The sequence below is a fragment of the Anomaloglossus baeobatrachus genome, chromosome 4, assembly GCF_048569485.1.
Source record: "Anomaloglossus baeobatrachus isolate aAnoBae1 chromosome 4, aAnoBae1.hap1, whole genome shotgun sequence".
In the NCBI taxonomy this organism is placed as follows: Eukaryota; Metazoa; Chordata; class Amphibia; order Anura; family Aromobatidae; genus Anomaloglossus; species Anomaloglossus baeobatrachus.
In genome coordinates, this window is record NC_134356.1 from 572045744 (window position 1) to 572071569 (window position 25826).

Below are 25826 nucleotides of genomic sequence, written 5' to 3' on the forward strand. Positions count from 1 at the left end.
CAGTACTTATAAGCCAAAATCAGGAGAGACAATCAGAAGATAATTATAATAGACACACGTCACCACTTCTGTATTTTTCTTACACTCCTGGTTTTGGCTACAAATACAAATGAGGTAAAAAACTCACCAAATTCTCAGTGAGCATGTGGTGTAACTGTCAAGGGTGTGTTACGTGTTACAGACAGTCATATGGTTTCTGGTAATAGAAGATCACAGCATTTGGCTGTGCAAAATGCTCCCTGACTTTCCACTGTTCCTGCTGTCAGTATTCATTGGTATAGGTAGCTTTCCTGCTAGATTTTCATTTCTCCCCCTTTTGGACCCAGCAGGAGCTCGCCTTCCACCTAACTGCTGATCATCAGTATTTTCTTGGTGCTTAAATACTCCCTTCTTCCCTGGACTGGTGCTGGTGATATTTTCAGTTCATTCTAGCTCTTGTTGCAAGCAGGTGGCTTGGACTCATCTGTGGTATCGTTGCAGAAGCTTTGCTGAACATCTTCCTGAGTCATCTCTGGGTAAGTAGTGAGTCATCTGTGGGTAAGTAGTTCATGCACTTTCCCATTGTGTGTCCCCCTTGTGTCTTTCTTTAGCGTTTACTGGGGTTGACGGAAAGCTCATCCCATTCATTCCCACTTTAGAGTCCAGCACTAAGGATATCTAGGGTCAGGTATCCAGCTCGCTGCATAGGTGCGAAACCTATCTAGGGTGGTGAGGGACCCCAGGAACCAGTAGTAGGTTTGTTAAGGGGACACCATCTTCCCCTTCCCTAGTTGCAGGGGTCCCCTTCCTTTACCTTTCGCAGCTTGCTTGGTACTTCCCCGTACCTAGCGTGACACTAACATTATCTAATGGAGTTTTGAACATGGAAGTCAGAGGCTTTTTTTTAGGTCTCTTGTTGCTACCAATCAGGACATCATGATATCGTGGTAGTGGGCCTGGTGGGGACACTCTGCAAGTTCCACAGTCACTATTGAATGCAGCATCTGAGAGGTTAAACTGATGAGATCAGTGATCGATCCAATGTATTCCTATTCCATACGTGGCAAAATGACACTCCCTCTGATATCTGTCAAGTGACTATGTGGCTATAGATATGATCAGTATTAGGCTGGGACCACACGGGGCACTACTGCGATGCTCGCCTGACACTCGGCTCGCGCTGGCAGCACAGCAGGAGCCGAGTGTCATGCTAGTATCCCTGCGACTGCGGTCCGACTGTGCGAGCGGAGCTCAGCTGCAGGGGACGGGCCGGCTCGCAGGAGGGGCGGGAGGGATTTCTCTCCCTCTCTCCTCCGTAGCCGGCTATTGGGATTCTCGCTCTGCACGCACGGTACACCGGTGTACCGCGAGTGCAGTGCAATTTTTCTCTCTCCCCATTCACTTGAATGGGTGCAAGAGAAATGAGTCTCGCATTACAATTGCAGCATGCTGCAATTGTTTTCTCGGTCCAATTAGGGCTGAGAAAATAATCGCTCATGTGTGCTGACACACAGGCTAGAATTGGTCCGAGGGGAATGCGATGTTTTATTGCACTCCACTCGCACCGATTTTCTCTCCGTGTGGCTTAGGCCTTAGGAGCATTTCTATTGTAGAAGCTGTAAATGAATACAAATGATGAACATAGTGTAACTGGTGGAGACATTACCAGCTGTGGTACATGAGTAAGGTCCTCTTCAGATGGCTTCCTTCTGTAATCTGTGCTATTACCCCAGACAGTGCAGCTGTCATTCCCCTATAGCAGAAAACACAGGATTAATAATTAATTTGCAGAGATTTAGCTGTGATGTCTCAGGAATCTTCTCATGTTTAGAAGCTTCGCTGTACCTGGTCATTAACTAGATCTTGTAAGAGAAGCAAACGATTTCCTACACGAGTAGCAACTGGAATGGTGATCCTAATGGTGACATCCTCCGGAAAAAAGCCCAAGTTTTGTATCTGTAATACAATGAACTTATATTTAGAATATTAATAGGAATGATCGAATACCGCAAATATTCGGCAATGCCCATATTCGCCGAATAGGTCGCCACTATTCGACGATTTGCGAATATTCGATGCGCAATGTAAGTCTATGGGAAACCCGAATAATTGCCAAATAGCAACTATTCGGGCTTCCCATAGACTTACATTGCGCATCGAATATTCGCATAGCGGCGACCTATTCGTCAGATATTCGCGAAGCCGAATATTGCTGAATATTTGTGATATTCGATCATCTCTAAATATTAACCATTTAGAAAATAGCTTCTGGTTATAGTATAGAAGCTGTAATTTACTCCAAATATTCCATGCGCTCCCCACAAAGGCTGGAGCTTAAAGGGAATTTGTCAGTAGGATAAACCCTCCTAAACCATGATTATGTAGGTCATAGTCATAGAAAGATTAATAAAATGATACCTTGATATCTGTGATACGATGTCTTATTCCAGAGAAATCCACACTTTTCCTAATATGTAAATGAGCTGTTAAGATCTATGGACTGAACACAGATCCCCCTGAGAATCTAACTGCAGAGATTATATTAAATGAAGGGATGAGACATGTAAGGACTGACAGTCTGCTCCTTGCAAGCTGTAGAGACAGATTCTCAGGGAGATCTGTGCCCCCACCATAGATTTTAACCACTAATTTACATAAAAGAAAAACGTGAATTTCCCTGGAATAAGACATCAGATTTCAGACATCAAGATATAATTTATTGAGCTTCCTATGACCCACATGACCATATTGACGGCTTATGAGGGTTGATCCTACTGACAGATGCCATTTAGGCTGGGTTTCATGAGCGTATATTCTCTCTGTCAAAGAATTGGCTCATTTATATTAATAACACTCTGATCAAACGCTGCTTAGTGTGAGCTGATTCTCTCACATAAAAGAATTGTAGCACGGGTGAGAGAAGATGCAGAACAAAATTTCTCCATCTTCTCCATTCTGTGAGTTTGCGGAAATCAGATGACATCTGAGCGCCATCCGATGATTTCCATGTACCCAAAGACTTGAATAAGTGTGCGCCTTTTAATTAGTGCTGATGCCCGCAGCATGATGAGGTTTTTTTTAGCAGAATCAACATGAGAAAAAAAGCACTGATGTTCACTTCCCCATTGTATAACATTAGACCAAGTGCTATCTGATAAAACATCAGATAGCACATGTTTTAATATGGAGGTGAGTGAAAGACCTAATTCTGATTTTTCTGTGGATACATATTAAACCTTCTCCTTAGCACAAGTTTTACTTCTTTAATTACTCCAAAGGGAGGAGTTCTTCGCCTCTCCTAAATATAATACTACCACTCGTGCTCAAATAATAGTGGTAAAATTGGGTCATTATCCAAAGTGAAACAAGTACTGTATCAATGCCAGCTTTTCCCCAGAGATTAGGTGCCACCTCACCCTAAAAATTACATTTACACCATGAAGAGGTCCACAAATATGTTTGCATACACAAAAAACTGTTTTCTCCTCAGGTTTTCAGGTAACACAAAGCAATGGTTGTTTGGAACATCAATATGAGGTTGTGGATGGTGAAGAAGCCACCTTTATGAAGGCCTCCATGGATCTCAAAATGGGCAAAAATTGGGTTATTATAAATTCAGAAGTGGGTGGGACACTGTCCCTCTGAAAAAATAGAGCATTCAGCTTTTCTTCTGATCTCTGTGTAAGAGTCCAGTGGACTGGCCTACTAGAGATTGACAGTTTTCTGAATGCACAGTCATACAGGAAAGACTGTCAATCACTGGCTTAGACCGCCCACTGGACTTCTATGCATATAATCAACTGGGACTTCAGTGAGTAAAATACAAGTTTTACTGAATCTTTTGCCACAAATATGTATATCAATCTGATCAACTCAAGCTATATATTGTACATCCTTCCTGGAAATAAAATACTATTTTCAACATGACAGGTTCCCTTTAAGGTTCTAAGAAATGCACAGAATGGTTCTGGCAATTGATCACAAAACTTTTCAAGATAGTTTTATTATTTCACCATTAGTTTTTTGTCATGAATGTTGTTTGACCAAACTAGCAGAGTTTATGTATATTAGTTACTTGCCTTAAAGGTCCAGTTGAATGGAGGTCCGATTGCATTGTATCTGTCCGATGACCCTTGAGAGGAGATCTCATACTGGTCCAGGCTGGAATATCTGCAATAAAAAAAAAAGATGGCAGGTCTTCAGATCTTTGTCATGACCATCACACAACAAGCTTCAATGGAAGCACCTGAGCGAGGAAAGTGAGACAATGAGGGAAAGATTGAGGATACTTTCCATCATTCTGCTTCCTGAATAGATTTTAATCAGAACCATATGTCACAATAAAAGGGTCATTCTGTAACATCAGGTTTTAACAAATGGAGTTTTATAGCAACTGACTAGACAAGAAGCTCTTCAGCGCCTACAGATGTCCTGGTCTGATATACGTGCGGGCAATAAAAGTGACTTAATATGACAAGTGCACGGCCAGACACCTCACAGACATGGCTCCTTCTGGCTCCCGATAATAGCGCTTACCATTTTCTGCTTAGTGCACATTCCAAGTATATTTGGGGGTCACCCAAACGTTCCTGGATTTCTGCGTCTCTACTTAAGAACTTGAAATGAGTTGAAATAAGCTCCAAGATCCAGTGACACGTAATCTGGAGCTCTGATCTGTGTCTTGGTGGCTACTGTGATAGAGAAAGAACGTGGAAAAGGCAAGTGCCACCAAAATGATGCCTAGACTAGTCTAATGAGAAAATTATTAATGTAATATCACAGTCTCATGTATCAAGACTGTCTCTCATAAAATGTTCTTATTCACCGCAGCAACTGATCATTTGCTTTTCAGCTTTTCAGGGCACATCTTATGATCCAGTGCTCATTGTAGTATACTGGAATCAGAGATTTCCCTCCCATCTTATTCCGGGGATAGGCATGCAGTGGCGTAGCCAGCGAGGGTTGCTAGCTTCCATGTTAAGGTAAATATTTTGTGGTCCCTGGATAGAGATGAGCGAACCCGAAGTTCGGAGTTTGTACTGAACACAGACTTTATAAAAAAAATACAGTTTGGATGCTATATGTATGCAAGCCATTCACACGAGCATGACTGCGCTCGGGTATGCTCGGTGCTCAGCCCAGTGCGAGCCGCTTGCAGTGTCTGATCAGCTCTCACTGGGGGTAACAAAAGCGCAATCAGATATACTGTACAAAAAAAAACAAAATGGAAAAATCCTGGCCTCTCTCCCCGGAAATGATCTGTTTATGGCTGGCTGCATGTAAGTGGAGATCCAAACTGCCCAATCAGTGACTTCCATTGGGGTTCAGGTCAAGTCCGGCTCCAGAACAAAACTTTATCTAAAGTCCGGATGAGCCCGCCAAACGAGAACTTCAACGGGTCTGCTCATCTCTACTCCTGGATTGTTAGCACAACCTAATTCCCTTAAGGTACCATCACATTAAGGCGGGCTTTGCACACTACGACATCGCAGGTGCGATGTCGGTGGGGTCAAATTGAAAATGACGCACTTCCGGCATCGCATGCGACATCGTAGTGTGTAAAGGGTCGATGATACGATTAACGAGCGCAAAAGTGTCGTAATCGTATCATCGGTGCAGCGTCGGCGTAATCCATGATTACGCTGACGCGACAGTCCGATGTCGTTCCTCGCTCCTGCGGCAGCACACATCGCTGTGTGTGAAGCCGCAGGAGCGAGGAACATCGCCTACCGGCGTCACTGCGGCTTCCGTAGGATATGCGGAAGGAAAGAGATGGGCGGGATGTTTACATCCCACTCATCTCCGCCCCTCCGCTCCGATTGGCCGCCTGGCGTGTGACATCGCTATGACGCCGCACGACCCGCCCCCTTAACAAGGAGGCGGGTCGCCGGCCAGAGCGACGGTCGCAGGACAGGTGAGTCCATGTGAAGCTGCCGTAGCGATAATGTTCGCTACGGCAGCTATCACAAGGATATCGTTGCTGCGACGGGGGCGGGTACTATCGCGCTCGGCATCGCAGCATCTGCCTGCGATGTCGCAGCGTGCAAAGTACCCCTGAGCGACGCTCCAGCAATCCCACCAGCAACCTGACCTGGCAGGGATCGTTGGAGCGTCGCTACACGGGTTGCTGGTGAGCTGTCACACAGGCAGATCTCACCAGCAACCAGTGACCAGCCCCCAGCCAGCAGCGATGCGTGGAAGCGATGCTGCGCTTGGTAACTAAGGTAAATATCGGGTAACCAACCCGATATTTACCTTGGTTACCAGTGCACACCGCTTAGCGCTGGCTCCCTGCACTCCTAGCCAGAGTACACATCGGGTTAATTACCCGATGTGTAGTCTGGCTATGTGTGCAGGGAGCAAGGAGCCGGCACTGGCAGCGTGAGAGCGGCGGACGCTGGTAACGAAGGTAAATATCGGGTAACCAAGGACAGGGCTTCTTGGTTACCCGATATTTACATTGGTTATCAGCGTCCGCAGAAGCCGGCTCCATGCTCACTGCACATTCAGTTGTTGCTCTGTCGCGGTCACACACAGCGATGTGCGCTTCACAGCGGGAGAGCAACAACTAAAAAATGGTCCAGGACATTCAGCAACAACCAGCGACCTCACAGCAGGGGCCAGGTTGTTGCTGCATGTCACACACAGCAACATCGCTGTTACGTCACAAAAGTCGTGCCTCAGCAGCGATGTTGCTAGCGATGTTCCTTAGTGAGACGTGGCCTTTACTCTAGTCCAATATTTAATATCCTATCTCTAGCACATGTATTATATTTTAGGAAAATACTGGTACAATTATAGTTTGTCCTTTGCTCTTCAAGTTCTCATTTTTGCTGAAATCCAGCATATAAGTCTTAAAAAAATAAATAAAAAGTTATAAATCGATACATGTGTGTGTGTGTGTGTGTGTGTGATATATTATATATATAAAACTTTTTATTGTTTATTACAATTTTTGTATTTATGTAGGTATTTTATTACCCTAGTCCTAAACCTAATCCTAGTCTTAACCCCAACACTAGTGTTAAGGCCCCTTTATATGCAACGACATCGCTAATGAGTAGAGTTGAGCGCGGTTCGCGGTTCGAGGTTCTCCAGTTCTAAGTTCGAGTGATTTTGGGGGCTGTTCGAGATCGAACTAGAACTCGAACTTTTTGCAAAAGCTCGATAGTTCTAGATATGTTCGAGAACGGTTCTAGCAGCAAAAAGCAGGGCTTTTTACAGCTACAGTGTGCAGGAGCCATCGCTGGCAGCCTGCCAGAAGCTGGTAACCAAGATAAACATCGGGTATCCAACCAAAGCGCTTTGGTTAGTAACCCGATGTTTATCCTAGTTACGTGCAGGAAGCCCACACTTCCCCGCTCAGCTCGCTCCGCCCCCTCCTGCCCGCGGCATGTACACACACACACACACACACATGGTCCCGCTCGGCTTACCTGCGGTGATGAAGTCCCGCCATCCCGACCTCAGCGCTGTCACTGTCCTCCATGGCCGCCGCTTGTCACATCACCTTCTCTCGCTTCTGACCCGAGACTGACTAGCGGTGACGTCACGGGCCTCTTGCGATACTTGGTGTGAAGGCGCCGGTCATTGAACTCAGTGACAGGGGCTGTCAGTGTGCTGGAGATCAGCGCAGGTAATGTACCTCGCTGACAGCAGCACTTGTCATGCCCTCCAGTGACCTGGGCTGACCCATTGATGTTAGCTCAGGTCACTGCACTGCTCTCCCAGCCAATGGGGAACATCCTGCTCTTCATTGACTGGGACAGTGTGGATCGTCATGGCAACCCCTTGGATTACACCAGACCTGGATTTGTTTTTCATTCTAATAAATTGGTTAAAGAGGGAATGTTTTGGGGAGTGTTTTTTCAAATAAAAATGTGTTTGTCGTCTATTTTTTTTTTTATTACTGACTGGGTTGGTGATGTCGGGTATCTGATAGACGCCTGACCTCACCAACCCCAGGGCTTGATGCCAGGTGACATTACACATCTGGTATTAACCCCATATATTACCCCGTTTGCCACCGCACCAGGGCGCGGGGTGAGCTGGGGCGAAGCACCAGGATTGGCACATCTAATGGATGCGCCACTTCTGGGGCGGCTGCGGCCTGCTATTTTTAGGCTGGGGAGAGTCCAATAACCATGGACCTCCCTAGTCTGAGAATATCAGGCCCCAGCTGTCTGCTTTACCTTGGCTGGTGATCCAATTTTGGGGGACCCCTACGTGTTTTTTTTTTTAATTATTTATTTAATTTAAAATAACAGCGTGGGGTGCCCTCAGTTTTGGATTACCAGCCAAGGTGAGGTTGCCAGCTGTGGTCTGCAGGCGGCAGCCGTCTGCTTTACCCTAGCTGGCTACAAAACTAGGGGGAACCCTACGTCATTTTTTTTTTCATTTTTTTCGCTAAATACAAAGCTAAGCACCCCTTAGTGCCACACGAAAGGCACCAAAGGGTGCTCCACTTTTTCTCCATTTTTTCTCCACTTTTTCTACATTTTTTCTCCACTTTTTCTCCATTTTTTCTCCACTTTTTCTCCACTTTTTCTCCACTTTTTCTCCATTTTTTTCTCCACTTTTTCTCCACTTTTTCTCCATTTTTTTCTCCACTTATTCTCCACTTTTTCTCCACTTTTTCTCCACTTTTTCTCCATTTTTTCTCCATTTTTTTCTCCATTTTTTCTCCACTTATTCTCCATTTTTTCTCCACTTATTCTCCACTTATTCTCCACTTATTCTCCACTTATTCTCCACTTTTTCTCCACTTTTTCTCCACTTTTTCTCCACTTTTTCTCCATTTTTTTCTCCACTTTTTCTCCACTTTTTCTCCACTTTTTTTCTCCACTTTTTCTCCACTTTTTCTCCACTTTTTCTCCGTTCTTTTTCTATGGTCGGTCTACCCATTAGCTCTGCCATGCATAGTGTAGCTCTACACCTACTGCACATGTTACTTTATGATTGACATCTCTTTCGTACCAGAGCTGTCTAAGCCTACTCTGACCCCATATTTGTCATTACTATATTGTCCTTGTACTGTATTATGACATTTGTATCATGTGTTTCATTTCTTGCTGTGTTGCAATTTTTTTTGCTGCATCCCAATTGTACCTCTACATTGTTCGAGTTTATGTTATTGTTCTCTCACTCTTATGTGATACTGATTATTGTCATTTTTCATGATTACATGCAGATAAGTCCAATCTGACGAAGGCTCAGGCCGAAACGTCATTTGTAACTTGTTTTGGACAAAAACATATATGCTTATGAAAAATTTTTTTTTCTTAATACGGACCAATAAAGAGTGATTTTGCTTTACTATCCGTTGTGACTTACTGACTTAGTCTGGGAGATTTAGAGTGCCGAGGTTACTCACTAATTTTATCTATTATTACCTCTGAGCACCTATATACCAGTGAGCAGAGCTTCCTCTACAGTAGTTCTCCTGATTAGGCATGCCCTTACCTCATGAGCAGGGCATTGCAGCTTTGGTAGCAACCATTACGACATGGACTCTGCTGCTGTGGACCCGAGAAGAGTGAGTGCAGATTCATTGCACCCACACTCCTCACATGAAGGGTCCGCACTCCTAGAAAATGGGGGATACGTTCCCTGAGTGTCTCCCCCCATATTCTAGACGGTCCAGAGTCGTCGTGGGACCCCTTTATTTTTTTTCTTACAATAAATTGGTGAAAGAGGAAATGTTTTGGGGACTGTTTTTTCAAATAAATTTCTTTTGTCGATTTTTTTTTTGTTAGTACTGACAGTTTATGATGTTGGGTATCTAATAGACGCCATGACATCACAAACTGCTGGGCTTGATCTCAGGTTACTTTACAGCTAGTATCAACCCGATTTATTACCCTGTTTGCCACTGCACCAGGGCACGGGATGAGCTGGGGTGAAGCGCCAGGATTGGCGCATCTAGTGGATGCGCCACGTCTGGGGTGCCTGCGGCCTGCTATTTTTAGGCTGTGAAGGCCCAATAACTATGGACCTTCCCACCCTGAGAATACCAGACCACAGCTGTCCGCTTTACCTTGGCTTTTGATCCAATTTGGGGGGGACCCTACTTTTATTGTGTAATTATTAATATTTATAAAATAATTATAAAAAAGAGCCTGAGGGGACCTCCACATTGGATCCCCAACCACGGTAAAGCTGCCAGCTGTGGTTTTCAGGCTACAGCCGTCTGCTTTACCCTAGCTGGCTATCAAAAATGGGGGGACCCAACGTCATTTTTTTTTTTAACTATTTTTTAAATAGAAAAAATTAATGGGCTTCCCTGTATTTTGATTGCCAACCAAGGTAACGGCAGGCAGATGGGGGTGGCAACCCATAGCTGTCTGCTTTATCTGCGCTGAGAATCAAAAATACCGCGGAGCGCTACGTCATTTTTTTAAAGATTTATTTTTACAGCACTGTGATGTCCAGCAATCAAAATACAGGGAAGCCCATTTTGTTTTTAGTTATTTAAATAAATAATTAAAAAAAATATATATGGGCTCCCGCTGCATTTTTTGTATTGCTAGCTAAGGGTAATCCAAGCAGCTACTGGCTGCTAACCCCCACTGCTTGGTGTTACCTTCACTGGCAATGGAAAATCCAGGGAAGCATTTTTTATTTTTTTTGCCAAAAAACTACAAAAAAAGGACGTGAGCTTCGCCATATTTTTGTATGCTAGCCAGGTATAGCAGGCAGGTGCTGGAAGAGTTGGATACAGCGCCAGAAGATGGCGCTTCTATGAAAATGCCATTTTCTGAGGCGGCTGCAGACTACAATTCGCAGCAGTGGGGCCCAGAAAGCTCAGGCCAACCTGTGCTGCGGATTCCAATCCCCAGCTGCCTAGTTGTACCTGGCTGGACACAAAAATGGGGCGAAGCCTACGTCATTTGCTTTCTAATTATTTCATGAAATTCATGAAATAATAAAAAAAGGGCTTCCCTTTATTTTTGGTTCCCACCCGGGTACAAATAGGCAACTGGGGGTTGGGGGCAGCCGTACCTGCCTGCTGTACCTGGCTAGCATACAAAAATATGGCGAAGCCCACATAATTTTTTCAGGGGGCAAAAAACTTCTGCATACAGTCCTGGATGGAGTATGCTGAGCCTTGTAGTTCTGCAGCTGCTGTCTGTCTGTATGGAGAAGAGCAGACAGCAGCTGCAGAACTACAAGGCTCAGCATACTCCATCCAGGACTGTATGCAGAATTTTTTTGCCCACCAAAAAAATGACGTGGGCTTCGCCATATTTGTGTATGCTAGTCAGGTACAGCAGGCAGCCACGGGCTGCCTCCAACCCCCAGTTGCCTATTTGTACCCGGCTGGGAACCAAAAATATAGGGAAGCCCTTTTTTTTTAATTATTTCACTTATTTCATGAAATAATTAAAAAACAAATGACGTGGGCTTCGCCCCATTTTTGTGTCCAGCCGGGTACAACTAGGCAGCTGGGGATTGGAATCCGCAGCACAGGTTAGCCCGAGGTTTCTGGGCGCCTCTGCTGCGGATTTCAGTCCGCAGCCGTCCCAGAAAATGGCGCTCTCATAGAAGCGCCATCATCTGGCGCTGTATCCAACTCTTCCAACAGCCCTGGAGCCGGGTGGCTTGTTGGGTAATCATGAGTTAATACTGGCTTTGTTTTACTAGCCAGTATTAAGCCAGAGATTCTTAATGTCAGGCACGTTTGACCCGGCGATTAAGAATCTCCAATAAAGGGTTAAAAAAAAACACCACACAGAGAAAAAATACTTTAATAGAAATAAATACACAGACACATTAGAGACTCCATCTTTATTACCCCCTGTCAGCCCTCCACGATCCTGCTCTTCTGTCTTCTTTCTTTCTAGTGTAGTAGTAGTGACGAATGTAGTGAGGATGAGGTTCACCAGCTCATCACTTGGGGCTGGGGAACCTCATCCTCACTACAATCCTCACTAGTGTAGTAGTAGTGATGATTGTAGTGAGGATGAGGTGCACCAGCTCATCACTTGGGGCTGGGGAACCTCATCCTCAGTACAATCCTCACTACAATCGGGAAGCAGCGTGCAGCCTTCACTCAGTGAGAGATCAGTGCTGCTGGCTGTCAGCGGTAACAGCGGTAACGCTGACAGACGCGTTACCATAGCAACGGTGCTCTCGGAGCCGCGGTTAGCGGTGACGTCACCGCTAACTGCGTTGCTATGGCAACGGTGATCTCCGTTAATGACCGGCTGTGTCAGCCGGTCCCTAACGAAACGGGGAGTCGACCGTGTGCTAGAGCATGTCGCCGGTACACGGCGATACACATATGTGCACCGTGTACCGGAGAGATGCACTCGCAGGTCCTACATGACGCGTCATAGTCATGTGACCAGTCTGTAGCCAATGAGATAATAGCCACGTGACTGGTCACATGGCTATTTTGACGTCACGATAGGTCCTGCATCTCTGCTGGCAGTGCCGTCACCGGGAGGATTCAGCGATCATCGGATGGAATAGCGGCAGGAGACAGAGTGCAGGAGGGATCGCGAGGACCGGTAAGTGTTATGGCAATGTTTATTAACTGTTTGTGTACATTTATAATGCATTTTTATGTGTTTGTGATTGCCTCCCATTATAGCCTATTGGCTCGAGTTCGGTTCGTCGAACGTTCGACGAACCGAACTCGAACGGGACCCCCGTTCGGCGAACCGACCTCGAGCCGAACCGCGACCGGTTCGCTCATCTCTACTAATGTGATGTCGTTGGGGGTCATGGAATTCGTGACTCACATCCGTCCTCGTTAGCGACGTCGTTGCGTGTGACATGTATGAGCGACCGCTAAGGATCACAAATACTCATCTAATCGCTGATCGTTGACACGTCGTTCTGTTTCAAAATGTCGTTCCTTGTTCTGGACGCAGGTTGTTTGTCGTTCCTGAGGCAGCACACATCGCTACGTGTGACACCCCAGGAACGACGAACAACACCGTACCTGCGTCCTCCGGCAACGAGGTGGGCGTGACTTTCCTGAGGCTGCTCTCCAACCCTCCGCTTCTATTGGACGGCTGCCGTGTGATGTCACTGTGATGCCGCACGAACCGCCCCCTTAGAAAAGAGGCTGTTCGCCAGCCACAGTGACGTCGCTGGGAAGGTAAGTATGTTTGACGGGGACTAGCGATATTGTGCGCCACGGGCAGCGATTTGCCCGTGACGCACAAACAACGGGGGCGGGTGCTTTCACAAGCGACATCACTAGCGATGTCGCTGCGTGTAAAGCCCCCTTTAACCCCTTTTTGCACCTATTCTCATTCTTCCCATGCTTTACACAGCAATTCAACGTGATTATATTGGCTTCCATTCATGAGAACAAATTTATCAGGAAGCGTATGCATGAAAAGATTTCCAATAGAATTAAATATTTTCAAGGGCAGTATTTCCTATAATTGTATGAAGATGAATATGGGTATAGTACGGGAGGTTCATGGAATCAGATAGCAGAGATCTAAAGTGCAAAATACACATAAAGTATATACAGTATGAATGAGCAGCACAAATACCTAGTAAACAGGAGATCGGATTCATACTTCAGATTAAAGTCCAGTAAAACTTCATTATCGGAAATTGTACCTTCCAGTTCTTCACTGTCACTGTCAAAAGAAATACAGTTAAAACCAGAAGTTTACATATACTATCTAAAAAGACACATCTGCATGTTTTTCTCACTATCTCACATGAAATCAGAATAAATCTTTCCTGTTTTAGGTCAATTAGGAACCAAAATTTATATTTGCCAAATTCCAGAATAATGAGAGAAATGTTTTAAGGCATTTTTGTTACTTTCTACAAAATCAAAAGTTCACATACACTAAAGGCCGCTTTACACGCTGCGACATCGCTCAAGCGATCTCGTTGGAGTCACGGAATTTGTGACGCACATCCGGTCGCTTTGCGATGCCGTTGCGTGTGACACCGATGAGCGATTTTGCATCGTTGCAAAAACATGCAAAATCGCTCATCGGTGACATGGGGGTCCATTCTCTAATATCATTGCTGCAGCAGTAATATAGTTGTTCCTCGTTCCTGCGGCAGCACACATCGCTCCGTGTGACACCGCAGGAACGAGGAACCTCTCCTTACCTGCCTCCCGCCCGCAATGCAGAAGGAAGGAGGTGGGCGGGATGTTCATCCCGCTCATCTCCACCCCTCCGCTTCTATTGGGCGGCGTTTCAGTGACGCAGCTGTGACGTCGCTGTGACGCTGAACGAACTGCCCCCTTAGAAAGGAGGCGTTTCGCCGGTCACAGCGACGTCGCCGGGCAGGTAAGTAGTGTGACGGGTCTGGCCGATGTTGTGCGCCACGGGCAACGATTTGCCCATGTCGCACAACCGATGGGGGCGGGTACCCATGCTAGCGATATCGGTCACGATATCGCAGCGTGTAAAGCGGCCTTAAGAGTACCATGTGCTTAAACAATAAGGGACAGCCCATATGATGATGCCACGTCTTTGGACGCTTCTGATAGTTTTACTGGCAACATCTGAGTTAGAGACAAACCTGTTGATGTATATTAATGCACACCACTCCCGACTTCATTTGAGAGATGTGTATATATATATATATATATATATATATATATATATATACTAGAAGGTGGCCCGATTCTACGCATCGGGTATTCTAGAATTTACGTATTGTGTAGTTAATGTATGATTTTTGTTGTATATATATATATATATATATATATATATATATATATATATATATATATATAGATGTTGTTGTGTGTAGTTACCAAGTGTTTGTGTAGGGGCCGTACATGTTCTGGGTGTTGTCTGGGTGTAGCGGGGGGTGAGGGCGGTGTTGTTTGTGTGTTGCGTTGTGTGTCGTTATTTGTGGAGCGCTGTGTGTCACACACTATATTATATATATATATATATATATATATGCACACACATATACCCATACACACACACACACACTGTGTGTATATATATATATATACATATATATATATATATATATATACACAAAAATGGTATTTATATAGTATGCACACACAACGGTGCCTGATGCTCGCCCTATTCAAACAGCTTTATGTTTGTTTTTTACAATAGATGCGTTGCACACCGTCTGAGGCCCCTACTCAAAGTCCAGCCTGTTCGTGTATGTGGGCTTACAAAACATGTAGCATGCATAGAAAACTAATAGTAATCTTGTTCTTAATTCTTTCTAATGTAATTCACAATTGAGGAAAAATATCTACGCTTTTTTTTACCCCAGCTGCATTTCTATGATTTTATGTATTGTTTCTTTCTTTTACTAAAATAAAGTAGACAGTTTCAATAAAAAACATTGTAAAATGAATTCTTAAGGGGGCTTTACACGCTACAATATCGCTAATGATTTATCCTTAGCGACATCGCAGCATGTGACATGTACGAGTGATCTTAAACGATCGCAAAACAGGCAAAAATCGTTGGTTTTGGAGAGGTCGTCCTAAAACCAAATATCGTTGCCTGTTTATTAGCGATGTTATTCCTCGTTCCTGCGGCATCACACATCGCTGTGTGTGACACCGCAGGAGTGAAGAACATCTCCTTACCTCCGTCCACCGGCAATGAGGAAGGAAGAAGGTGGGTGGGATGTTACGTCCCGCTCATCTCCGCCCCTCCTCTGCTATTGAACGGCTGCCGTGTGGCGTCGCTGTGACGCCGCACGACCCGCCGCCTTAGAAAGGAGGCGGATTGGCAGCCAGAGCGACGTCGCTGACCAGGTATGTGCGTGTGACGCTGCCGTAGCGATAATGTTCGCTGCGTCAGCGATCACACAATATCGCACGCACGACGGGGGCCGATGCTAGCGATGTCGCAGCGTGTAAACCCTGCTTTACTCTTAAAGAGAACCAACCAGCAGGATATTCATATATAAGGTAAAGCCAGTGCTATTCTGGCACTAGGTTGCTGAATGTAAGCATAGCTTTTGCTCAGAGATTGGATGTTTTATTTCACAACTATGTGCAAGTAAAGTTCCAGCAATGCACTTGCATTTGATTGACAGATGCAACAGGAAGGAAATATGTGGGTCGGGTCTTGCTATCTATTCTCTCCTCGTCTGTCTGCCTGGCTTTCCTCCCCCTGTCGCCGTCCTAGATATTCCGGCGCAGGCAGGCAGACAGGGGTGGGAATAGATAGCACAACCCGATGCACATATTCCCTTCCTGTTGCATCTGTCAATCAAAGAGCAGTGCATTGATGGAACTTTACTTGCCTTTATTTCTGCAATAAAGCATCCAATCTCTGAATAAAAGCTGTGCTTACATTCAGCATCCTAGCGCTAGGATACCACTGGCTTTACTTTATTTATGAAAATCCTGATGGTTAGTCCTCTTTAAACATGCAGCCATTGCATGGACAGCATTCTACAGGCTGTGTGGGCCATTTTAGGATATAGACGCAACATATAACTTACCTGCCTGTGGCCAGATGTATTTGCAGAGATGGAAGAAAAACATATTTACTGAATTCAAAATCAAGCCGGAACGCCACCTTAAAGGAAGGGATAGATAGCACATATTAGCAGCCATCCTGACACATCCTGCGCACCTACTGAGCTAAGACTTCTAATGAAACATCCTTGTTTTATTTCCAAATTCAGCCCTAAAGAGTAGTGATGGGTGGACCCACAGATGACTGGGATGCAATGCTTCCCCACCCACCGGCAGTCCTAACATCTCTGAGTGCGTGGTGTAAAAATAAATAAGTAAATTAAAAAATTGGCATAGTGTCCCCCCATATTATGATACCAAGAACAGATAAAGCATATGGCTACAGGCTGCAGCCCACAACTGTGTGCTTATCTTGGCTGTGTATCAAAATAAGAGGGACCCTATGTGGCTTTTTAACAATTATTTAAATAAATAATTTTAAAAAACGGTGTACGGTAACCCTCAATTTTGATACACAGCCATGAAAAGCTGACTGCTGGGGGCTAGTATTCTCAGGCTGGGGAAAACCATGGTTATTGGGGCCCTCCCAGCCTAAAAATAGCAGACGCCCAGAATTCTCACATCAATTAGATGCGACAATCCCAGAACCTTACCCAGCTAATCCTGAGTGCCCTGGTGTAGCGGCAATCAGGGTATTAAGGGGTTAATAACAGCTCACAGCTGCCACTAAGCCCTACATTAGTAATAGGGAAGGTCTATGAGATCAACCCCATTACTAATCTGTAAGTGAAAATAAATAAAACACAAACACTGAAAAAATCCTTTATTTGAAATACCATCCCTCAGCTGTCTGCTTTATTGTGGCTGGGTATCAAAATTGGGGGAGACTGCACGCTGTTTTTAAATTATATATTAAAATAGTTAACAAAAAAAAAAGCCACATGCGGTCCCTCTTATTTTGATGCACAGCTATGATAAGTACATGGTTGGAGGCTGCAGCCTGTAGCCATATGCTTTATCTGTGCTGAGTATCATAATATGGGGTGACCTTATGGAAATTTATTTATTTATTTTTACACTATGGTGGGGATACATACAGTGTCTGTGATTGAAAGGAGTTAGACACGCTGTCACACATGGTGGGGGCGTGGTCTGCCTGCAACCAATCACATACGCCAGGACTGCCAGTGGGCAGTGGAAGCAGTGCATATGCATGAGATTAATAAGTGGCCCTGGAAGTAGAGTTAGAGCCACGTGGAGACTGGTAAGAATAACATGGCTGCTTTTCCCTTTTCTTTATTTTTCCTTTTTTTTATTACCCAAGTTCCCGGATCCAGATAGTTACCCGGAGTTACCTGAGAACTCCATGCCCGCGGTCAGTGCACAGGTACTTTTGAACCCGCGTGGATCTGGACTTTTACAGTCCGGGTCCACCCATCACTACTAAAGAAGAGTTATTTCCAAAATCACAAGTTATTCCCTATTCTTGAGATAAGGATAAATTACTGATCACTGATGGTCTGACTGGTGGTCTGGGATACCCAGAAATCCCAGGGAAGGGGCTCTGGATCCAGGGAACCAAACTCTTCAGAGCCCCATCTTGAGAGGAGCGATCAGTAATTTATGCCAGATATTATGGATTCTGGGAATGTCTATTTAAGCTTTTTGTAACAGATCAGTCCATAGATGAAGCTGAATCCTTAGATAATGTATAAAAAGAAAGACCATGAGTTGTCCATTTTCCTTGACCAACCAAAACATCATCAAGCCCATTCAGCTTTACTTGTAGAGAGAAAAGTGTTCTACAGAAGTGGAAAAGTGAAGTTTAATGTAAAGTAAATTACAGTCACATAAGACAAACTTCATATTGTTCTCTCTAATAGTCATTGTTCTTCTACTTAAAGGAAGGATTTTCAGTATAAGAAGAGCCAGAAGTTAACTTTTCTCCCACTCCAAGTCTAGAAGAGTAACTAAATTGAACATCTCAATCTACAGAGGTCATTTTGAACCACAGCAACTGTTTTCGTACCTTGGCTTTGGCTCTGAAAAATGGAAAACTGACATTACAGATTTTGGTGTAGGATGTACGTTCAGCATTTTTGCATTCAATTTTAATGTCTGAGTCTTCCTGTGGGATAAACATAGAAAAGTAAATTTAGTCTTGAATGGAACTACCACACCTTATAAACTGATACAATAACTTTATATAAGCCTATTCCTGAAAGAAGCACTCTGATCAAAATTTTTATTCTCTTAATATATTCCAGTTATCATATTATTTAGCACTGTGTACTTACAATTACTCATTTTGCCTTTCTACCCAGTTAATTTTTCTGTTTTCCATATGGTCTATGACATCACATGGTTAAAAAGTGACTAGCTCAATCCTTCTAAGCTCTATGTAGAAACAAGAAGTCTCTTTTCCCTGCATGCGTCATCACTGTAAAAGTCAATGGCGGGGGGGAAGAGGAAGCAGCTTGAATATTGGGATGACTCGTAGGAAAAAAAGAGACTTCCTGTTTCTATATAGGGCTCAGAAGGAGTCAGTTAGTCTGTTTTAATCATGTGATATCATAGAACTAATTGAAAAGAGAGGAATTAACAAAGGCAAAATGAGTAGTTGTAAGTATTCAGTGCTATATAACATGATGTAAGAACTCAGTGCTATATAATATGATGACTGCAATATATTATATTAGCCTATTCATGACCTTTGATGTACTGGTAAGTCAAAGGTTGTGTTTTTACCTTTGATGCGTCTCAAATGCTGAGCCAGCATCTTACCCTGCACATGACAGCAGATTTAATCAGCCATCATGTGTCTCTACTAGCTACAGATGGATCGGAGATCCACTCACGACTGTTAACCAGTTAAATCTCTCTGACAGCGGGATTTAACATGTGCTGCCGGGGATCGCGTCATGCCGGGGGGCTGAGGCTTTGTCATGATAGCCAGTGGCCAGCTGATGACCCCTGCCTCTGTCATTTACAATCCTCCTGTGAACGCTGGCTGTGAGCCAGAATTCATAGGAGATCGTGATTTCTGCTATACAGAGAAGTGCTGATGATCTGTATGCTGATGACATTAGATATCAGCTAGAGCACATATAAATATAAAATGCACAAAAGCCTCTATATTATTCTTTAATAATAGCTTATGAGCTCAGAATAAAATGATGGGTGTTCTTCAATGAAGGAAACTGTCCTAAACTAAATACTGATGCATATATGGCTAAAAAACCCACAATGACTTGTCATTAGATAAATCTTTCTTTGCCTTGCTACAACAGATTGCATTAGTATGGAGGTATTGTGCCACATTTGCCCATATCTATATATGCATTAATAAAATTCACTTCATTCTAATGTCTTACCCACTGTCTTGGAGACACTATAAAATGTCTTAATGGAGAGGTTTAAGGTTATTCACCTTGGTTATCAGACTGGCAAACTGAAGGTTCTGGGAGTAGGAAATGTTGAGCACAGTGCTGTACGCGTTCTCCCCGCGGTTTTCCAATATGACTTCCAAGGCCACTCGTCTTCTGTTTCCTTCAATAATGAAGACAGAGTTGTCGAAAGAACGAGTAAAAATGGTGCAGTCTGAAGGTGGTCTTCTGAGAGAGCGCTGGCAGAACTCCCTAAGTGTGAGAATAAAAAGATGTCAGGAACACTACAACCACATATACCCCTGATGGACCAGGATCCAGATTAATCATGAAGATTAGTATGACCTTCCAAATAGCTGAGTATTAGTATTACAATCATTCCAAAATGTGCCTGACTTCATCACTGCTCCGCACAGTCTGCTCTCACATCATTTCTTAATGTTTGGATTCCACATGTAAAGGGAACAGAATGTGCCCTATTCACAATTTTGCAATGTTTTAATATTTGGAAAGTACCATTCTAATAAGAAAACAGACTGTCGGAGTTACAGAGCTATTGAGCCTTTATAAGAGAGGTAACATTATGTCAGCCTTTGAGAAATTAGACTGCTCAAATAAAGGCCTTATTCATATGTCAATTTTTTCACGTATGTATTCTATCTGTGCTTTTATTATGCAATCCAAAAAAGTTTAACATGAAAGTATAAACATGTATGTGTATAGACTACATCATGTACACAGGAGTAAAGGGGGCTTTACACACAGCAACATCGCTAGCGATGCCGCTCATGAAAGTACCCGCCCCCGTCGTTTGTGCTTCACGGGCAAATCGCTGCCCGTGGCGTACAACATCGCTCGGACCCGGCACACGGACTTACCTGCCTAGTGACGTTGCTGTGGCCAGCGAACCGCCTCCTTTCTAACGGGGCGGTTCCTGTGGCATCACAGCGACGTCACACGGCAGCCGTCCAATAGAAGCGGAGGGGCGGAGAGCAGCCGCATGACAGACACGCCCACCTCGTTGCCGGAGGACGCAGGTACTCTGTTGTTCGTCGTTCTCGGGGTGTCACACGTAGCGATGTGTGCTGCCTCAGGAACGACGAACAACCTGCGTCCAAAAGTAGCAACGACATTTGGGATTTGAACAACGTGTCAACGATCAACGATAAGGTGAGTATTTTTGATCGTTAACACCCGCTCGGAGCTGTTACATGCAACGATGTCGCTAACGATGCTGGATGTGCGTCACGAATTCCGTGACCCTGACGATATATGTCGTTGCGTGTAAAGCCCCCTTAAATACCATAGAGGTACTATCACATTGCATTGCAGCCCTTGGAGATGCATAACGGAGCCCTGCCCTGGTTTGCACTTAACTAGTGAGATAAGAGGTGAGATAAGTTAGGCCGGTTTCACACATCTATGTTTCATGGTCCAAGTACAGGGGACAGGGGTCTCCTGACCTAAAGGCCCCGTCACACTAAGCAACATCGCTAGCAACATCGCTAGCAACATCGCTGCTAACGAACAACATTTGTGACGTTGCTAGCGATGTTGCTGTGTGTGACATCCAGCAACAACCTGGCCCCTGCTGTGAGGTCGTTGGTTGTTGTTGAATGTCCTGGGCCATTTTTTAGTTGTTGCTGTCCCGCTGTGAAGCACAGATCGCTGTGTGTGACAGCGAGACAGCAACAACTAAATGTGCAGGCAGCAGGAGCCGGCTTCTGCGGAGACTGGTAACCACTGTAAACATCGGGTAACCAAGAAGCCCTGTCCTTGGTTACCCGATATTTACCTTTGTTACCAGCCTCCGCCGCTCTCACTGTCAGTGCCGGCTCCTGCTCTGTGCACATGTAGCTGCAGGACACATCGGGTTAATTAACCCGATGTGTGCTGTAGCTAGGAAAGCAGGGAGCCAGCGCTAAGCATTGTGCGCTGCTCCCTGCTCTGTGCACATTTAGCTGCAGCACACATCGGGTAATTAACCCGATGTGTGCTGTACTAGGAGAGCAGGGAGCCAGCGCTCAGTGTGCGCTGCTCCCTGCTCTCTGCACGTGTAGCTGCGTGAGCTGGTAACCAAGGTAAATATCGGGTTGGTTACCCGATATTTACCTTAGTTACCAAGCGCAGCATCTTCCACGCGGCGCTGGGGGCTGGTCACTGGTTGCTGGTGAGCTCACCAGCAATTCGTGTAGCAACGCTCCAGCGATCCCTGCCAGGTCAGGTTGCTGGTGGGATCGCTGGAGCGTTGCAGTGTGACATCTCACCAGCAACCTCCTAGCAACTTACCAGCGATCCCTATCGTTGTTGGGATCGCTGGTAAGTTGTTTAGTGTGACTGGACCTTAAGCCTGGTCATGTAGCGACTTACAAGCCATATAGGTAACACACTAAAAACTGCAACTGTCCCTGTTAGGCTGCTTTCACACTACGTTTTTTTAGCATGCGTCATGAACGTTTTTTTACTGCAAAAGCGGATCCTGTTTTTGCAAAGAAAAACGCATGCAAACGCATGTGTTATTTTGCAGGATCCTGTCACTTTAAGTTTATGGGCGGGCATTGGAGTCATGTGATCGGGAGTGAGGGGAACTGAACGTGAAAGACTGGATTCGGCATCTGACAGCTGCGGAGGCTCGTAACCAAGGTAAACATTGGGTAACTAAGCCCGCGGTTACCCGATATTTACCTTGGTTACGAGCGTCCTCCGCTCTCAGGCCGGGGAGGGAGGAGAGAGAGGGAGGGGGAGAGATGGAGGGGGAGAGAGGGAGGGGGAGAGAGAGACTGATCAAGCGAGGATGGTTTCTGGGCATGCTCAGTAGAGCAAGCAGGATCCTGTCTGTCAGCATGCCAGCGTTCACATATGTTTGCGTGCAGTATAGTCAGGATCCAGCAATTTGCAGTATTTGGATGCAGCTCAAAAACGCTACAAGTAGTGTTTTTGAAAAAAGTTAAAAAACTGCAAGTCGCTGGATCCTTATTATAATGCACGCCAACGCAGGTGAACGCATGTTAACGCGAGTCCATTGCAAATGCATTGAAATGAAAACACATTTGCACTGGATCCGTTTTTGCGTTTAAAAAACTTTCATGACGCATGTTAAAAAACGTAGTGTGAAAGCCGCCTTAGTTCCTGTACAGACTAGAGATCCCAACCCCGCTGTCCCTATAGGTTTCTGTGTGAGTTGGAATAGCCCTGCCCATAGACTAAACAATGGCAACTCCAACCTATTCTGCCTCATTGGCCTTCGAGTGCTTCACGTTCCTTCTCAAGAACGGTAGGGCAGAGCAGAGTGCAAATTACCTACAGAAGGGAAGGTTCACTGAAATAGAAAGTGTTCCCAGAGTGAGTAAGACAAACAGCAAAATACAAGAGAAGGTGTATATTGCTAAAGAATGTGCCGCCATCTTACTAACAACAAACAGAAGATAGGTGCAGAGTAAAGAACATAAACAGCAGAGAGCTATCCTAGCTGATCCTCCAATGACTGGCATTAACAAACAGCAATATGGCTGGACATCAAAATGAGAATATCACCAGCAGGAAATACCACCAGGGGAAAAGTATTAAAAGGGAATCTGTCACCAGGTGTTTGCTCCCCAATTTGAAAGCAGCATAATTTAGAGACAAAGACTTTGATTCCAGCGATGTGTCACTTACTGAGCTGTGTGCTTTCATTTTGATAAATTCAATGTTTTCTCTGCTGCAGATCTAGCAGTTATACAGAGCTCATGACTATGCTAGTCTACCAGGCAGCACACCAAGTAGTCCTCTAATGATAATCTACTGCTGATTAACAAGTGATTTTATCAAAACTGCACTAATCAGCCCAGTAAGTGACACACCGCTGGAATCAGGATCTCTGCCCCTACATTATGCTGCTCTCAGATGAGGTGTCAAAAACCTGTGACAGATTCCCTTTGAAGCCACACCTGAAAGGTGATTGGACAGACAAACGAGTACATAAATAAAGCTATTTCCCTAATAGAACTAAAGCAAGGGTAACAGAAACTAAACACCTGAAAAAAGGTGTATCTGATTGGCTCCACTGTCCTCTGGACCACACCACAGAACACAGCCTCAAGGGTTCGAATCCAAAAGCATGACTCTTAATTATGCCCATGAGACTGTTGAATTTTAGTCAGGACTCGCACCATGAAAAATGGATATGTGAAACTGGCCTTATGAGTGCAGCAAATGAGCCCAAGGGTCATAGAAAAAGCATGAATGGTAATAACAAAACTAGGAGGGCGAGTCAAAAAACACCACAATAAATTACAATATTTTGTGCAACTTAGAATTTTAGCAAAAATATTGTGACATTTAGTTTTTACATGTCAGTCCGGCTATGCCAATATGAGCACAGCAGGGGTGGGACTGGGTGGGGTGACACTTTCTCATCATATTCATTAAAAGTTACGGCACCTTAGTGGTGTAGTTTACTCCTGATTTGTACTACGGTCCCTGACTGAAGTACATTTCTGGTAGAGATGCACACCGGTTAACCGATGCACTTAATTCATTAAGTGGCATGTGCCTCTTAAGGCCGCTTCACACACTAGCGATCGCGCCTGCCCTCGTCATTTTTGCATCACGGGCAAATCGCTGCCCGTGGCGAACAATATCGCTAGGACGCGTCAAATGGACTTACCTTCCTAGCGATGTTGCTGTGAGCGGCAAAAACCTATTTTTTAAGGGGGCGGTTCGTGCGGCGTCACAGCGACCTCAATCAGCGGGCCTCCAATAGAAGCAGAGGGGAGGAGAGCAGCCGCATTCACGTCACTCCAACCTTGTTGCCGGAGGACGCAGGTACGGTGTTGTTCGTCGTTCCTGGGGTGTCACACGTAGTGATGTGTGCTGCCTCAGGAACGACGAACAACCTGCGTCCAAAATGAGCAACGATATTTGGGAAAGGATCGACGTGTCAACAATCAACGATTTTTCCATTTTTCAGATCGTTAGCGGTCGCTCGTAGGTATCACACGCATCGACGTCGCTAACTATGCCGGATGTGTATCACAAATTCCGTGACCCCAGCGATATCTCGTTAGCGATGTCGTTGCATGTAAAGCGGCCTTTAAAGAACTTGGCGCATTTTACTCCAGCGAGCCCCTCCATTAAAAATGTCGTGCTTCTTTCTCTTCTGTCCTGGTTGGCAAAACCTAGCAATCTAGAACCATAATAATGGCCGATTCTGATCATTGGTATGGGGCCTTCTCAATGCTGTTTACGCCACTGATACATACTGATAGGGAATTTATATTGTGAGCCCCAATGGGTACAGTGATGGAAAGGTCTGTAAAGCGCTGTGGAAGTAATGGAGCTATATAAGTGATTACATTTAATAAATAAATAAATAAAATCAGTTGCCTACTCAGATTCCTGTAAGATAGCACTAAAAGGTTTTTATTTCCGTTTCAATGAGTTTAAGTAAATGATACAAAAGTCACTTAAGAAATATAAAAGAGAATTATTTGGATGAAATAAGATAAATTTGCCCTTTTGGATTATTTGCTCTTTAACTGACGTCTGTTTAACTACCAGTGAGACCTGTTGTGAAATAATGTGAGGATGGCAGATCTAGACAGAGGAGTCATGTAACAGTATACTTTAAACAGTTCATTGTGCGCTACTGTGTCTTTTTCTTAGCGTGCAGAAGGAATGATGGAAACATTTACATTGCAGAAACATGTGTTCTCAATAAATCTCTGCTTCATTATGTGAATAACTGAAACAGTCTGGATTAGTTATTCTAGTGAAGAAAAGAGAAAAGTAAAAAGTATTAATAAAATTTATACAGTATGTATAATTCTAAATATTGTATATATACACAGAAAATCTGGAAAGTCGGCATGTCGTCAAAAATAGAAGTGTTAATAGTTTACAGTTTGTTAATTGATAAAAATAAAGTAAAAGAACAAAAGACAAATCTAAATCACATCAATATTTGGTGTCACCACCCTTTGCCTTTAAAATAGCATCAATTATAATTATGTATATAATATAATGATGTAATAATTATTCACGATACACTTGCATACAACTTTTGATGGAACTCGGCA

General features: G+C 44.4%; 1 protein-coding gene across 1 annotated transcript in view; it reads right to left on the reverse strand.

The window, feature by feature from the left end:
* The window catches only part of ITGA11 (integrin subunit alpha 11), a 234144-nt gene that overhangs the window by 14715 nt on the left and 193603 nt on the right, over nucleotides 1–25826 (reverse strand). Inside the window, exons 20-26 of the mRNA XM_075342870.1 lie at nucleotides 19812–20019; nucleotides 18411–18509; nucleotides 16405–16481; nucleotides 13494–13583; nucleotides 4059–4149; nucleotides 1825–1935; nucleotides 1646–1732 (exon numbers count right to left, since the gene is read on the reverse strand). Coding sequence (XP_075198985.1) covers nucleotides 1646–1732; nucleotides 1825–1935; nucleotides 4059–4149; nucleotides 13494–13583; nucleotides 16405–16481; nucleotides 18411–18509; nucleotides 19812–20019 — 763 coding nt within the window. The remainder of the gene's footprint in view (nucleotides 1–1645; nucleotides 1733–1824; nucleotides 1936–4058; nucleotides 4150–13493; nucleotides 13584–16404; nucleotides 16482–18410; nucleotides 18510–19811; nucleotides 20020–25826) is intronic.